The sequence below is a fragment of the Coturnix japonica genome, chromosome 5, assembly GCF_054131305.1.
Source record: "Coturnix japonica strain WE chromosome 5, WE-NBRP24, whole genome shotgun sequence".
In the NCBI taxonomy this organism is placed as follows: Eukaryota; Metazoa; Chordata; class Aves; order Galliformes; family Phasianidae; genus Coturnix; species Coturnix japonica.
Genome location: NC_140667.1, coordinates 33,922,978 through 33,940,899, shown reverse-complemented (window position 1 = coordinate 33,940,899; position 17,922 = coordinate 33,922,978). Strand labels below are relative to the sequence as shown.

The window sequence follows — 17,922 nt, the reverse complement described above, 5'->3', positions numbered from 1 at the left end:
TTTTTCACAAGTTTTCAATAAATTAGTTTTAATTTGAATAATAGCTCCATAGGTTATAGCACTAGTCCTTAAGTGTTAATTATCTTTTCACTTTGAAATTAATGTAGTCATTTCCTACTGACTCCTCTACACCATTATTGAAGTGCTGAAGAAAACATGTCATTGAGTTCCGAGCCAGAACTGTTGTGATTAATCCTGGTCACATGGCCAATCTCTGCCAAAAGGAGATCACTGAAAAAAGGTGACAAAGACAGTGATTTCCTGTCAGCAAAGAGTACGACAGGGCTGTCTAGAAGTGATGCAAATGAGGGAAACTTTCAGCAGGGTTTGTTTGATCCACTCGGGCTGCCCAGGCCGCGCCAGGAGGGCGGCCAGTGGAGCAGCAGCACACCCAGAGGAAGCAGCAGCACCTTACGCAGTTTTCAACATGTTTTGAAGCGTATCCTTAGCTTTTGATGTGCGTTCTAATGTGATTTAAACCAGGGGGCTGCTTGCCGCAAAATAAGCAGTTTTGCAGTTAGCCTGCCCGAATGCCATACCAACAGCACCTTTTCACAATCTCTGAGGTACTACATAGGGTTTTCTTCCTGCTCTCATGCCCACATTTTCTGAGGACTTATAAGTGCAGATCTTACACAGCACATGCAGTTTGTATTATAAACAACATCCATCACTTGTAACCAAAATGAAAAATACAATTTCTTTTATTTGATATTTTTAAATGTTTAGTTAATTTTATTCTGAACATGCGAACAGTCTGAACAATCATACTGTACTTATTTAAATGGGGTTTTAATCTAACACAATTAAGTTTTGCAATTAATCTTCTGAGGGAAATGGAAAGAATTATCATTAACTTTTCTGCCTAGTATACTCATTTCTAATCTCCCCAGTTCCAGTAAATACTGATTTGCTTCATTTTTGAACACTCAAGGTGCAGAATTACTCAAGTTCTCACTAAAGGGCTAATTAGCAGAGTTTAAATTCTTTGGGTTTGATCCTTTGGTAACGGCATATGAATGCAGCTGAAGTTAACGCAAGTTGTGTGTACTTAGAGCTTATGAGATCAGGATTACATGTAGTAGATTAAAATGAAATAAACATGATACATTAGGCATTAAACTGAGTTGTTACTGCAGTACAAAGAAGTGAGAGTAAAGCAAAAAAAAATTAAAAAGGAATGTTTCTTTCAATTTTTTTTTACCAGTTAATAGATATGGTATTAGGGGACAGATAAACTCTCAGCTGTGTGTTCTGTGACTGCCATTCCATCACACACCAGTTAATTTTCAAAATCATTAGTTTAAGAGTGAAAAGCTGAAATCATTTAGAGCTGCAGGGGAACACTGGGAAGAAACTGAAGGAAGAATAGTTTTCTATTTTTGCTTGTCTTTGCACTAAAGTCTAGGAAATGTGGGGAAGTCAGAATACATATTCAGAGTTTAAAAAAAAAAAAAAAAAAAAGGAATGGCTGTTCTGCTTTTCTTATATTAAGGCCACAATAAAACCTGGTTAAAGAGATAATAAGGATCCTAATAAAAAAAACCATGAACCTCCCAGAATATTAGAAAACAAAATTAAGCAGAGAGTTAACTTAAATCTCTATTAAATCTGAAAATAGACTACTGGAAAAATAGTCTAACCGTAAAAATGTATTTTATTTTCCTATATGCAATTTTAGCATTAATGTGTTATGTTAAGTGGCTTTAATGTATGCTTTTCTCTTCTAATTTACCCATGTTACTGCTGTTCCATTCCATTCATACACATCCTAGGGGCAATGATCAATGTTGGTAACAGTGGTACCACAGCCAGGTCCCTGCTATGGGTAGTTTGCTAAGCTGGCTTATAGGTGCAATTGCTTATCAGCTCAATAACTAAGAAGACAGATCTGTGGATTTAGAAGAATAGGAAAAAAAAAAATGCAGGGAGTGCAATTAGAAAGTTCATATTTGAAAATGTAACTGGTAAGGATGACAAAAGCAAGACCTGTGTTTTCACGACACCTCACACCTCTAAGGAATTCTAATAATAAAACGACCTGAATATCTTTTTACAGATTTCATATGGAGTAGAATGGCTCTGTTCACAGTGAAGAGAACAGTAAGCAGTGCAGGTGACCAATGGCTTTGAGCTCTAGATCATCCACCAGCTTGGACAAAACTTTAAAAAAACCAAACAAAGCAAGAGTATCACATCTGATACTGGGCACTTAAAAAAACCGAAAAAACTATTAATGGCATTTATTCTGTTAATTTCAGAAGTTAAGGATGATAAAGTCCTACTGATTTATCTCTCATCTTTTGCTAGTATAGATTTTTTTATTATTATTATTTATTTCTCGTCTACTTTTAAAGGTCTGAAGTTTCAACATTTCTTTGGGAGGTGGTTATTTGGTGCGTTTTTGTTGTTATTGTTTTTTGTTTGTTTGTTTGTTTTCTTTTGAAAGGCTAATAGATCTTAATGCTATTCACTCAAGCTTTTTACATTACCTGAACTCATCCTGGTTTATGGACACTTCTCAGCCATCTCTTAACCAAACTGAAAATTTCTAATTGTTTAACTATTTCCTTTTGTTCCTTACCAATTTGCTTTCTGCTTTCACTATGAAGGTATATTCAGAGAATATTTCCTGTTAAGAGGATAAGCAGTCTGTTTCTTTCTACCCTTCTTCAAGAGGTTTTGTAGTGGTCAGTACTTTTGAGACAGGGGCTGTATTGCTGAGCAGATGCCCTTGCTGGGGAAAGTGCAAGTAAGTTGACTCTGCACAGGAAGCAGTGCTGGTGTGCATGCTGTTCAAGTTACAGTTATTGTCTCTGACAAACTCCCTGCTTTTGGAAGTATCACATGTATCATAAGACAGAATTTGGTAATAATAAAAGATGAATACTCCCCATCTTGAATAAACAGTATTTCTCATTTTGCCTTCACCCTCTACTGCCAGGGAATTTATAAATTACTGTCCTCTTCTCACTACGTGTTTATCACCTTCTGACTGTCTAAAATTATTTTTAATGGCTACATTTAGATATCAGAATGGAAGGCATACTAAACAGCACCTAAAATACTTGTGCTGTATAAGCACTTTGGCTTTTTCATATTTATGAGCTTACTTTCTTCCTAAAATGTTATTTATAATTATTATTTTATTTTAAGTATACTACTAAGACTTATAGCTAGATTAGACACGTACATACTCATAGAATCATGGAATCACAGAATTATCAAGGTTGGAAAAGACCTAAAAGATCATCCAGTCCAACCATCACCAATACTTCCCAGTTAAATCATATTCCTCAACACAACATCCAAACGTTTCTTGAACACTCCCACGGTTGGTGACTCCACCACCTCCCTGGGCAGTGCATTCCAATGCCTGACTACCCTTTCAGAAAAGTAATATTTCCTGATGTCCAGCCTGAATCTCCCCTGCCGCAGCTTGGAACCATTGCCTCTAGTTCTATCACTGTCTACATGAGAGACATCATCTTATAAGAACAGACACTGCCAAAACACACTGTGCTAGACTTGCAAAAAGTTTATATCCACTTCTGAAATTGTTTATTTCTAAACTTACGTTGCTTATTTCTAAACTTCTCAAATTATTTCTGAGCTTGTGAACAAGAACTGTTCGAGCAACTTATTCTGCTTAAGTATTTGGAAAGACAGGAAAAATTAGTGAAACGTTAGCAAAAATAAATGATTGACCAAGAAATAGAGACTACTGAATTAAACTCACTTGCAGAGTAAAATAGTCCATATCTAACCATTCCTAAACATATCTTAATCCTTTTTCATAAGGTATTTTAAATAAAAGGACTAAAATTAGAGAGAATAAAATGCAAGAAGACCATCAAGAAAATAGGAAACCAAAGCTGGAAAAACTAAATTATGTTTAATAAATTATCAAATCATACTATCATAAAAGAAAGAAAACAACTTCTATTTGACCTTGAATGTACCATTTATGCAAAAAGAAATTTAAAAAAAAGCTAGAGGGTAGTTGTTTCTTGTCATTATACTGTTGCTGATTCTGTGGTTAGTTATTAATTTTATTTTTTATGATTCACAATCTGCTCTTTGAAATATGCCATATGCTCAAAGCAATTCAAGGATGACAACTGTCAGAATTACTTCAATAAAAATTGCCTAAATGAGGAAGATTTACTGCAGCCTGATATCTCTGTCAAAAGCCCCTCCTTTCTTTTCCCCACCACCCCTAGTACCTGTAGACTGTAGCTTCTCTGACACAGAATGAAGCCTGAATCAGTTTTAGGATCAAATCACTCTTTTTTGGACAACTTCCTCTAAGTAATCATACCCCCCCCCCCCCCCTCAAAAAAAAAAAAAAAGCTTTTCAGCTAAGGCTACTACTACGAATATGAGAAACTCTGTGTGTGTATATAAGCATGCACACATATCTGAAACCTGTATTATCAATATGCAAGTCCAAAATCATTTTGTTGAAATCAAAAGGCCAGTGTGATGGCTTAACATGACAACAACTGCTTTATGTATAACTAGTAACAATTAAATTGGAAGAGTCCTGTATTCTGGCAGCAGCAAGCCAAAATCAAGGCAAATTTCCTTCTTCCCAGAAGTGTTCTGAAAGGTGGATGAAAATTCAGCTGAAAGCTCCAATCAAAACACGTTTTGTGAAATGCTACCATTTTATTTTTTTTCCTTCATTTTGTTTCATTCTATTTATTAATGTCGTTTCATTTATTTCTATTCATCTTGAAGACAAATCTTTGTCCTTCTATAGAATTACACCAAATAGAATGTGATAAAGGGAACTTTCTTGCAATTATGATGTCGGTGCAGCCTGTCAGCGCACAGGGGATGGAAATGAGGTTGGGGACAGGGAAAGGAATTCTAATAGACACCATGATACATACAATGAACGCGGCGATATCCTGTGAGAGAAAGACTTGTCAAGCTAATCAGATCTTCTATAGCTAGGTAAAGGCAGTAACGGTAACACTAACCTTGTAAAGATGCTGCTGCTGCTCCTCTGACATCATCAGGTCATGGCTGTCCATCACAATGGATTCCATGTCAATCAGCCAATCCCAGAGCTCCTGGTATTCTGAATCAAAGTCCAAAAGGCTGTAGATAAGGAACAAAATGTATTATGCATAAATACAGTGTAGTTGTTAAAATCTTGTATTAGAATAATATATTCTTGAAAACTCATGATGTTCCTAGTTATATTTCTAAAGAGACATTCTGTATTTATACAGAGTTGAGGAAAATGAAAACTGAAATCCAATTTAAGCCAGTGCCATGACCTAAATTCAGTGGCTGATGCCAAATCCTGACAACTATTGGCATACGGCATTTGCTTCAAAGTTTTTGAAATATAAATCCTCCACAGATAATGTTGATTAATGGTTTTTAAAGCGCTGACTTTATATTGAGTAAACTTTGCAATTATCATTCCAATACAACTGATATAAAAATATTATTTTCACAGAAAAATGACTCAATCCACTCAGCCATCCCTCTGCTGTCTATCTGCCTATCTCTGTAAATATCCTACATTTATTTTCATGGATGAGTAGCTAGCATTTCAACTTAAGGCCTTAAGATAGGCTTGAGTGAATATGGTAAGCCAGTGAGAACTAAGGCCAGATACAGTATTAGACAGGTGTTCCCTACAGACATGTAAGAAACAAAGGTAAGGACAGGAAGTCAAAACAATGAATTCTTGAATAGCCAGCAATCATTAAAATTCAAAGGAGGATCACTACGGTTTTCAACAAAATAAATCATTAGAATAAGGAGCTTAAAAGGATTAATGTGATTCTCCATTGAAAGCTTAGTGAATAAGTAAAGCATAGTTTCTTCTCAAACACCATACTACAAGACAGAAAGTACATGCTAAAAAACTGCACATTCGTCAAAAAGACACCCTTTGGAAAGAGATCTCCAAACATCCAGAACTGGAGTTAACAAAAGCCTTGTCAGTAGTATAAAAAAAAACAACAAAAAACACACAACGGGCTGATCAAACAATTGCACGTTTCACTGAAGCTGATTATTGAAAAATGTTTTAGGTTTCTGCATCTTTAGAATTGCTATTAAAAATAAAAATTAGTAGTATTTCAATGAAGAAACAATAAACTAAACATTATTTCTAATGTTATTAATGCTATTGCAGTTTCAGTTAATAATAACTAGGATACCACGTGCATGGTAATTTTGAAGGAAGGAAAGAAAGAAAGAAAAGAAAGAAAAGAAAGAAAGAAAGAAAGAAAGAAAGAAAGAAAGAAAGAAAGAAAGAAAGAAAGAAAGAAAGAAAGAAAGAAAGAAAGAAAGAAAGAAAGAAAGAAAGAAAGAAAGAAAGAAAGAAAGAAAGAAAGAAAGAAAGAAAGAAAGAAAGAAAGAAAGAAAGAAAGAAAGAAAGAAAGAAAGAAAGAAAGAAAGAAAGAAAGAAAGAAAGAAAGAAAGAAAGAAAGAAAGAAAGAAAGAAAGAAAGAAAGAAAGAAAGAAAGAAAGAAAGAAAGAAAGAAAGAAAGAAAAAGAGAGAGAAAGTGGGAGAGGAGTGATGGGAAACTATTTGCCTTCTCTGGTGTTATTTTCAACAATCTGACAATAAAGGAAGCCTTGTATAATGCCCAAGTGTTGATTCCCACTTTTGAAGTTACTCCAGTTTAATCCACTGTACTTAGTGTACTTTTACTCAATAATTTATGAGGTGTATTTGCTTCAAACTACTCATAGTCCTCAGAAAGTAAGCAATGGTGCAATTACAAAGAAGAGCTAGCGTACAAAAAAAGCACTATAGTTGAAATATAATAGTTTCATTGGGAGTTCAGGGCTTTTCTTCTCTTTCAGGAGCCATTTCTCTCAAATATCATTCTGAAACTAAAATAAAACTAAATTCTATTTTCAGTACTGTATTAGAAGTGATATTGAATCTTTATATCCTCCTCTGAAAAGAGTATAACCATTTTTTACATTTAGTATCTAGTGCTCCTTTAGTCCCCTTCTGTCTTATCCAAGTATTATCCAGTGTCATAAAACTGATAGACATTTATTAAAACATGTGTTTTATCATACAAGAGGCTCAATCTCATTCCATGTAAATTAGTCCTGATTCCGTTGGACTTGGTCCATTTGTATCAGTGAAATATTTGAATTAAGATATGAAACTGACTGAATCAAAGCCTAACATCCGACATTCATGGTCTTCCATGGTCTCAAAGTGGGGTGGGATGGGCCTTTGGAAACAGCACCAGGAAGTGAACTGGGATTTCAATATAATGTGCAGAACACATGCTGGATCCAAACACCTGCTTTATATCTACTGAACCACATTTTGGTTACAATCCAAATTTGTCTATTTATTGGTATAAGAGAATGAATTGATCTTTTAAATACACACAAAAGCACTTCTTGTTGACCTTTACAGAACCCAAATAAGCACTGTCCTGCTGTTATCTAGTTTGATTTTTAGCTAACGTTCTAAACATCTTAACCCAAAATAAAGACTGAAAGAAACAAGATTCATCCCAAGAAGTGATTTCTTTTTTTTCCCCCATAACTTTAGATCTTTTGCCTCTTTCCCCTTATTTATTTTACAATCAGAAGGGAAAAAAACTTAACTGGGAACACTTGAGCAAACTGTCTACTGCTCTTATTTTCCTGAACCTGAAGATAATGAAATTTAAAGCATCATTAATAATAACAACAACAACAATAATAATAATTGACTGCAGTATTTATAATAGTTCTGAAATAATTCTTATGTTTTTCAAATAAAAGCTTTGTTCTGAAAATGAATGTCTTAAATCTAAATGGAAAATATTGTCTACTCTTTAATTACTATCTGGAAAAAAAGATAAATTAAGTTGCTAAAAAGATACTTAAAACATTCTGTAAACATAGTATCAGTGACATGTTAAGATTAAAATGTACCTGTCAGTATTTACATGGTATATTGAATGTTTCTTACATGGAGAATAGTTTTCTTTTCATAGGCTTAGCAGATCTGTTTTATATTGCTACAGGCAGAGTGAAGGAAAGCATAACCTCTAAAATACTATGCCAGTGTTACAAACGAAAGCTACAGAAAAGTTTTGTCTAGTAGATAACAACATGAAAGCTTTAATGTTGTCTTTAATGGGTTGTCTTTATATAGGTTTGTTGGTTAATAAGCTAAAATCATTAGCTACATAATAACTGAAATGACATTAAGAAGTATATTTTATCTTGGTAAACAGGAAATCAGATATGCAGAGTTGCACATCTAATCCCTTGAACCCTAAACATATTTCTTAAAATGTGGACATCAATTTATTATTTTGAATGAAAATTCATGAGCACCTCCCTCATGAGAAAACCGACTCGTCTGTGGCATTAATAAATAAAAAGGAATGCGAAGCTATTTCTATTAGCCTTTTTTGCCACATCTAACACAAACGTGAAGTTTGTATTACTTCTTTGATGGCATCATTCACAAAGTATTTCGAAGTACTGTAAACATGCTGGTATTCCTGCCAAAAATATCAGCCAGGCACAACGTTCTTTCAGGTTTCTGGGTCATCGTTTTTTGGAACTCCTTTACATACATTTTATTAGGCAGATATAAGAAAAATCAATATTCTGATGTTAACATTGTCTCATATTCCATACACACAACCCTCCCTATTGTCATAACAAGTTCTACACTGCAGGAAATCTTGTTGTTTACAGAGTAACAGGCATCATCCTGTTCTGCAGATACTAATTTCTACTACTACTGCAATATCAGCTTAGCTATTTACTGAACAAAATCACTGCCTCACTGTATAAACAATTCTCCATCTACACTAATTCTTTTTCTCCCTGGAGACATACTCCTTTCTCCTGGGCCCAGTGTCCACAACAGACAATGGACAGATACCCTAATTTTCCCAGTTAGTTGAACATCTTCTTGTCTGTAGAGATCTCAGATACCTACCTGCTCATCCTACTACAGAACTAATATTTACAGTTTTTATGTAGTAAGGAAAAGCTGCATAAAATTTATTTTCAAAGCTATGTACTTGTAGCTGGAAGGCATTATCACTGTGTTCAATGCAATGCCTCAGACAAGATCAAATTTAAGCTTTCCATCTGAATTCAGCCCATCAGGTTTTCAATAATGGTTAAATGCATGGCCAGTCTATCTCCCTCACATCCTTTGGCCCTTCAATCTACTGCTGAGTCTATAAGGCCTAAGATGGTCACAAAGGCCCAGAAAGATGGCCACAGCACAGAAACAGAAAACACCACAAGATCATCATTGCCAGTATTACGCAGGAAATTATGAATACAGACAAAAGCAGCCAAGAGTCTCCCTATCTGCTTTATGTATGATGTGTAGAGTTACAGACTGGATTTTCTCATGAGGCTTAAAGCTTTCTTTATAGCCTTTATCCTCAAGAAAAGTAACTCTGTTTGTCTTACAGTGTTGTGTCCCACACAGAATTCCAACCTGAAGTCTCGCTCACATTCAACTCCAGCTGCAAAATTAGAAGCTGTTTTTGAACACTTAACCCCCAGTACACATCTATATACATATACATATCAATTCTGAACAAATTATTTTTATAGCTGGCAAAAGCTTCTCTAGCATGTTTGAGAAACTGACAGATTTCTGCATAAGTAATCAGGATCTCAGTAATCCTACATAATTAGCCCACATCAACTTTTCTAAAACAGTCATCTTTCTGTATAATAAGAGGGGATGTTTACAAGACTCATTTATCCTCACAGTTAGTAATGTAATAAAACAGTATTTCCAAGACCTGAACATTGAGTTAGTTAACAACTGTAAAAGGAAGTTACAGGGAGAAAGAGCACCTTGCTCAGTGATATTCCTTTCACACGAAGTTGAAAGTAATAGTTCTACTGAATGTTCTGGTAACCAGAAAACTTGTATCAGGATGAGAATGTACACTAGTCAGTTCTTTTGAACTCCTTTTGCCACATACTATTATGAACTGACAGGGATACCACCCTGCTCTGCTGGGTGAAACACGGGCTGGATGGCTGGGCCCAAAGCATTGTGGTCAGTGGAATTAAATCCAGTTAACCGGTCACAACAGGTGTCCTCTAGGGCTCGGTACTGGGACCACTGCTATTCAACATCTTCATCCTAACCCTGTACTTGGAACTGGTGAGCGCCCACCTCAGGTACAGTATTCAGTTTGGGGCACCTCAATACAGATAGGACACTGAAGTGCTGAAGTAGGTCCAGAGAGGGGCAGCAAAGCTTGTAAAGGTCTTGGAGAATATGCCCTACAAGGAGCAACTAGAGGAACTCAGGCTGGTTAGACTGGGGAAGAGGAGGCTAAGGGAAGACCTTATTACTCTCTTCAAATACCTGAAAGGTGATTGCAGAGAGAGTGGGGTTGGTCTCTTCTCACTGGTGACCAGACAAGGGGAAATAGCCTCAAGTTGTGCCAGGGGAAACTTCAGTTAGATATCAAGGAAAAACCAAAAGGGTTGTTAAGAACTGGAATAGGTTCCCCAAGGAGGTGGTTGAGTAACCATCCCTGAACGTGTTTAAAAACTGTCTGGTTGTGGTGCTCAGGGACATGATTTAACAGAGGGTTGTTAGAGTTAGGGTAGTATGGTTCCATTGCAGTTGAACATGATGATCTTTAAGGTCTTTTCCAACCTAAGCTATATTATGTATTCTATGTCCCTATGTACATTTAGCGTTGCCAGATATGATTTTGTTAAAAAACAAAAAAACAAAAAACAAACAAAAAAACCTCTTATACCAGAGCTACAATAACTTAATTGTGAAAAAGCAAGGGGCAGCCATTCAAGACACCTTTTCTGTGATGAATCTGCCTAAGCTTCTTTGCTCAAATTTCCAAGAAAACAGTTAAACATGTGAAAAAGAGTTAGAATTGCTGCTTCCTAGAAGTACAAGACTTGGAATTTTAACTTCAATTACATATATGTTTGTACATATAAAATATACATGTTCTACATATATAATGTAAGATATACATATACTTTAGCTCCAAATTCAACTTCCCTAGTCACCAGTATAATAACCATTACAGAGAATTGTCTTACAGTTGTATTAACAAGTTATAAAGACATTCCCTTCTAACATGCTTAGAAATTAAAAGAAATGAAGACATAAAAGGAGAAAATTCTGAAGTCAAAAGGCATTACATTTATTTTTAATTGAAATAATGGATTGCCTCTAGATAATGTTAAGGTAGTTCTATGAACAAACCATGATTTGGGTACATTATGTAGAACAGATACGTTTTTGCATTAATATATTACAAAGTTTTTCACTGCTTCTTGACCTAGGAAGAAAAGTTCAGGTTAACTAGAAGTAAGAAAGAGTATATCATGTAAAAAATACAGATCAGTGAGAATAAAACAACAAAAAGAATAGTTCCCTACCCATTACTTCCCACTGTGTGAACTTTTGACATATCAGCAAACTCTTCCTTTCGCTTGCTGCTACTGTTGTACTGCTCACTGTACAGCTTTAAGGACATCTGTTCAACAGCATCTCTTTGTGCTTCCAGATAGCATAGCTGAACCTCAGCCTAGAGAAAGAAAACAAACAAACCAAAAAAAAAAAAAAAAAAAAAAAACAGAACATTTTTCTTTAATTCAAAAAGAATGCATTTAAAACATCTACTTTTGCATTGCAAAAAATTTTAACAGAGGAGTTTTCACACCATCATTTTCTCTTAGCACGATAGTCAAAAAGGCTGAGCCAGCGAGTCAGGTAAAAGACCAGTGTATTCTCAAATGCTTAAACTGAAATATTTAAGTAACAGAGGATATTGAAGATATACCATAACATGTATATCCAATCAAATGTTGCATGAGAACATCTACATGTAGATACATAAACAAATATTTATCATAGGCTTCAACATTTATCTGTTTAATGCTTTGCCTGTGCTTCATAATTAATGAAAACCATGTTAAGTATTTTTGTTTTGAGCAGCAAGTGTAAGCAAAACAAAAGAAACCAGCTATAGTCACATTCTGCTTTCCCCTTACTGGCATCCACTGATTACTCAGAAATTGTTACTGCAAAGATGAAGGCAGTAAGTTAGGGCAGATTCTGTGCCTGACCAGAAGAATGTTGAATAATATTTGGAATCATAACCTATTGAAAAGGCACTTTATTTAGTGCAGCTGTAGTGATCAGTTTGATTCTGGGGCTCAGAGAACCAGATGATAAGATGAAATCTGCTGTGCGCTACAATTGCCCCTAGGAAAAGGGAAACAAACAGAGGATAGAGCAAGTTCAAGAGCACTTTGGGACCAATCTGCTATTGTTTTCTTTTAATATGCCTCTCTGAAAGAAAAACACATTACAGATTCTGATGATGTTTCAAAATCTGCTACTTCTGCATAACTACACACTCATTTCTATTAGGAAAATGCCTGCTTAGCTATTTGGTACTATGGCAAGCAAATGTAACAAATGGAGGAAATTCTGTGCAAGGACTCTTGCATTTTCTACTGCAGCAGGCAGAGAAGTGAAGAGTTTGCTTGGTTGCTGACAGCACGGCAGAGTTACCAGGCTATGGAATGGCAGCTGTACACAGACAAAGGAGGGAAAGCATCGAAGAATTGAAATGCGCAAAATCCAGACCAAAGAAAAATGTTGGCAAGTGAAGGGAAGTAGGCACTTATAAAGTGGCAGTGGAGAATGTCCAAAAGAAGGTTTGGATATCTTTTTGAACATGTCATAATATGTTCTGCACATTTGCTTATGCCTTTCTTTAGCATTGATGAAGTTTTTCCTAAGTAACGATTTACCTGATTTGAAAATTCCATTTCATTTACAAATTTATCTTTCTTATGCTTAACTGCTTTATCTCCCAGTGAAAATACAGGATGGAAAGAGAAAGTAAGCATCTGGAGATAAATGAATGAGTAACCACTATTTCATCAGCGTTACGAGGCCATATTGTACTGAAGATTCTGAACTCCTTTAAAATCATACACTGTGAATTCTGAATAGAAGTTTTTCCCCAGTTCTTGTAGCTCAGGATTATGATCCCTTTATAAATCAATTATCTTAGTTTCTGTGAGAAAACTGAAATTTTTGTACAATTGTGCCAAATATTCATATTTAGTGATGGGTTAATAACTGTAAATATTTTCAAGACTATCTTCAAGGGGCTCATTTCTTTAAAAATGCAGGAGCTTATAAATAAACTGAGGGAGTCTGTTCCTTAGAATTCCTTAGGACTGGCTTTGCATGACAGCACAGAATGTCCTTTACCATACAGTTCACTACATAACACAAAAGGGGTAATCAGAGGCAATACCAATCAATGAAAATACATTGTATTTCTTGTTAGACCTACATGTTAGAATGACCTTATTCTAAAGTGGAGAAAGACAAGACATGGGATAATGGCTTATACCCTGGGAGGAAGGAGACTGAAAGGATACATATAGTGTGTCAAATGAGAGACTTAACATTTACACAAATAGAAACTGGAGAGAAGAATTCAGAATTGTGTTGTTATGCTGTAAACCATTTTCATATTGAGATGTGCTAGAATAAATATCTGTGAAATGGTATTTTCAAACACTATTTCCTGGGAATCACAAGTTTTTTATTATTAACTGCATTGTTGTAGGCAAACTATTTTGTGTTATATAATTATACTATATGCAGTTGACTTGGCATTACAAGGTTCCCGTATCTTGCATTACCCCTTCTAAACAATACTTTCATAAAGCTATATCATTTGCACACAATGATATAGCTTTAGACAGCAATTACTCTAGAATTATATATAAATACAGACTTAATTTCTCCGCCATTAGTTGATCTTAAGATAAAGAAAAATACTTTATTTTAAAGCGCACATTCCATCTTTCACCAAAAGGTGAGGTGGTCAGATGACATTCTGTAGCATGTAGACTTAAAATGTTTGTTTATATGTATATTTTACAGAAAAACCTCAGATGCAACTGTCTAAAAGGATGTACACATCCCAGTTGAACACACTTCATATTCTTAATATCCATAGACAGAATTAGAAGTAATGTCTTACTAGAAATAAGTTGATTACAGTAGCAGTTACGTGGTAGTATCTGCATTTAAGCTTCCCTCCCCCCCCCACCTGATCCCCCCCAGCCCCCCCGTTTTCTGTCTCATTATTCAGACTATCTGCCCACATTACAAATTTGTAGACAAGGTATAGTCACAGAACATGAAACAGACTGTCTCTGATGCAGCTACTGAATAAAATGATTTCAAGTACAGAGCCCAAGATATCTCCCACAGAGATACAACTGACAGAAAGAGTTCTTTGCCAGGCAAGAATCTGACCGAAGACAGTACAGACCATCCACCACTCCAACTGCGCAATGAGATAGCACATCCTCTATTGCTGAAAACACATCGGGTAGAAGCAGGACTTACAAGTCACCTAGGTAATTTAAATGACATTGTGTAACAAATATTTATTTGTTTTTTCAGGTTTTTCTTTATTCTTCCCCTCCCCTCCACCCCCCATGTCTTCCTCCACAAAATTTAAATAGTGACCTTGCTGCAGTTTATTTCTTCCTTAGTGTACTGCCCTTTCTGCTTTTGGTTTTCCTAACTTTCACATCCTTCATTTGCACACTCTCTTATGGACTGAAATCAGATTAAAAAATAATCCTATATTGTGAGATGTGTTTATGAAAGCTGAACATCTGATAGTCCAATTACAAAGGACACGTTGCATTTTGATCATGCAGGAAATTAAATCTGCTAATCAGGGCATGCATGTTATCAGTTAAAGTCTTAGCAAAGTGTTTTTATCATAATAAATCTAAGAAATGCTTTTATATCTGTAATAACTTCATCACTATATTTTTCAGTGTGCTAAAATTGAAATTTCAACAATATGAAACCTCCACATGGAAAAGAAAACAACAAAATTACAAGGCAACAATGTTCTTACTTATCAAAGTACTTAAACTCCTTGTGGAACTTAAACACCAGCAGTAACATTACTGTGAATTTTATGCCTGTCCACAGGAGGTATAAGATGAAATTTTAGACTAGGGCTGTGTTACAGGAAGGCAGGACTGCTTTCTCAGGCAGCTCCTAAAGACATCAGAAATAACATCAAGGGGGGGAAAAACAAAAAAAAAAAAAAGGCAGCAATACAGTTGTCACAGGGTTTCCCATGCCTTTCTGAAGTAGAGTTTTGTTTTTGCTGTTTTGTTAAAGAGGGTAAGAACATGACCTGTGACTTCAAGACTGTGGAGTGCAAACTCAAATCAGTAACATGGCCTCAGAAGCATTGTCTGACCAAATCCATGGAGGTGTCCAGATCACACTGCTAATTTCAATTCTGGTCCTCTGGTGTCTAATTCCTGGCTGCCCCCTGCCTTTGGTTCTGTTCAGTATAAAACTAAATACACTACAGGAGCGTGGCATGTCTTGCGGTTCAAGCAGATCTCGGTTGTTGATCCAAAGTAGTTTCTTTTGTCATAAATACCCAAAAGCATTAAAGGAAAGTATGAAAGCAATAATATCTCCTGAGACTTCCAGGGCTGTGAATAGTTTCTGACAATAGCATCCCAAAATTGTAAATAAATGTTTTTTTTGTTTTGCAGGTTTGCATCTCAAGGATAGAAGAGGAGCTTGCAGTGGTCAGGCACCAGTTGGAGAATGTTTGCTCTAACAAGGAAGCTCATACAGAGGGTTGGGATGACAGAATAATTCTTGCTAAGAAACAGCAAGATACCAATTAACAAGGACTCAGATCCATCTGAAGACATCAATACAATGGTTAGAGTACATTTCATCAAAACTGCCATATGCTTTCCAGCCTTGTTCAGTGACACCAGCCAGATCGCCACCAGAATCAGAAGACCCCAGCAGTCCCAGTCCTACAAAACATGTTAAAGTTGTCCTACTTTAATAACAATTTATCAATACAACATTCAGCTTTGATTTGATTTTTATTTATTTATTTATTTCCAGCCCAGTGTATCAACAATTTGCTGGGGGTGGGAGGGAGGTCAGAACACAGAAATGCTATGTTTAACATTAAGGTGAACACTTTCCCAGGTCAGCCTCAAGACCCCCAAGTAGATAGGAAGTGCAAAGACTAATCAGGTGCTGAAAGTATTTCCTCAGTGTGCTAAAACCGTACATTTAATCTTACTTAATTAAAACCTCCATTACTTGCACAGTCCTCCCAGTCTCTCTGTTAACACTTTTTGAACAATTAAGTGGCTTAAAATGAAATAATGAAGAATTTGCACTAATATTTCTAATTCTCCCCTAACAGGCTGAGTACCAAACCACATGTGAAGGCCATACATGTAACTAGGTCAGTAGGCCTGGGCACTCAAAAGGGCAACTCTTAAGGTTGAATACACAAAAGTTCAAAATTCCAGACAGTAAACACATGCAAGATAAACTCAAGAGCACTCATGAATTTTCCTCTGCCCTCAGCCTCACAGTGATGGGCTCATGGGTCATTTCTAAAAATACTGAGAAAAGGTTCTTGTGAAACCAAAACCTCCTAGGGAAAATCAGGCAGCACACCACAGGAAGGCACAACTGAGCTCACATCAGAAACATTATGGCCTTTTTCTTTGCAATTTTTCACAGAGATCTACTTTGTGCACATTTTGGAGGAATCTTTTCTTTCTGTTGGGAGCTTTACTGACTACAGTGAAGAGAATTCCAATTAACAATTTGTAGGAAGTGGCTTACAAGATATTTGAAATTACAGCATAAGTTCTCCACTGATTATGGAAAAAAAAAGAAAAAAAAAAGGTAATTATTCTTTTAAACTTACAGTGCATAAACGTTACTTTGACAACAAACATTAGCTTGTAATTACAAAGGCAGCTCCAAAAGTAACACCTTCTGTTTCACTGTTTCATTATATCAGAGGTGGGTAATGTTGGCAGTAGAAGTTGAACCTTCTGGCCAATATTTTGATACATTTTGTTGCTGTACAACAGATGACAGCAGAGGGGTAGTCTGACAAAATGGCAACTGACCTGGAAACATGACGTATGTAACTGAATTTCTCCATGAGGAAAACAAAATAAATGGCAACCAGTAACACTCGTCTACACTTGCTGAGCATTTATGGAGACCAAACAGTGTGAGCACACAAAGGTGGTGGCTGGTGAGTTTCAGCAGTGACAACGGGTCATCTCTGCTGGCACAGATTTCTATGAGCGTGGCATGAGGGCTTTTGTTCATTGCTGGCAAAAATGGTGGTGACTGTACAAAATAAATAAATAGCATTTTGTATCTGAGAATCTGCTCTATCAACTAGTGCTATTGTGTTCTTTGTATCTATAGTAGTTTCCATGGAAATAAATAGGAAGTCTTACTTTTGAAGCAAACTGTGTACATTTACCATACTGTTATATTTTTCCAGTTTTATGTTTTGACATTTGATAATGAACTGAGATTTTTGCACATTTCTGTTTCTCATCATGCTGAAAGAAACCTATGTAAAATGCACTAATGAGTAGTAAAATGATGCCGTATTAGAGGAAAGATGTTATACTGCATCATTTGTGAGCATATTACATGGTAATGAAATTATTTTAAGTACTGCCTTAACATTCTGAAATTTTTTCAAGTAGTTGCATTTTAAACTTTTACATGCTTGACAAATGTTTGGAATGATTAATTTAGTAAATATGAAACATTTTTTTAACAACTTGTCCCACTATTTCCTGTGCACGGCAACACAAAACTGAAGAAATTTCAAGCTAAATTCTCCCTTTCTCCTTTTGACTCAAGATTTTGAGTCAAACAATTAAAAGTCCGAACTCATACACAGACTGCACCTTGAAGACTGTCACTGAACATTCATCTGACTTGCTCAGAAACTGAAGGGGATTATCTCATTGTCTAGGATATACTCCTATTCAGTGTTTTACTATCCCTAGAGAGGGAATGTT

The 17,922-nt window shown here is 35.8% G+C and overlaps 1 protein-coding gene across 4 annotated transcripts in view; it reads right to left on the bottom strand.

Annotated features, from left to right (window-relative positions):
• AKAP6 (A-kinase anchoring protein 6) overlaps window positions 1–17,922 on the bottom strand; it is a 252,582-nt gene that overhangs the window by 74,703 nt on the left and 159,957 nt on the right. For all 4 annotated transcript variants that reach the window (XM_032444905.2, XM_032444906.2, XM_085549107.1 and 1 more), the window contains 2 exons: window positions 11,404–11,552; window positions 4,989–5,109 (listed from right to left, as the gene is read on the bottom strand). In XM_032444905.2, coding sequence (XP_032300796.2) covers window positions 4,989–5,109; window positions 11,404–11,552 — 270 coding nt within the window. The remainder of the gene's footprint in view (window positions 1–4,988; window positions 5,110–11,403; window positions 11,553–17,922) is intronic.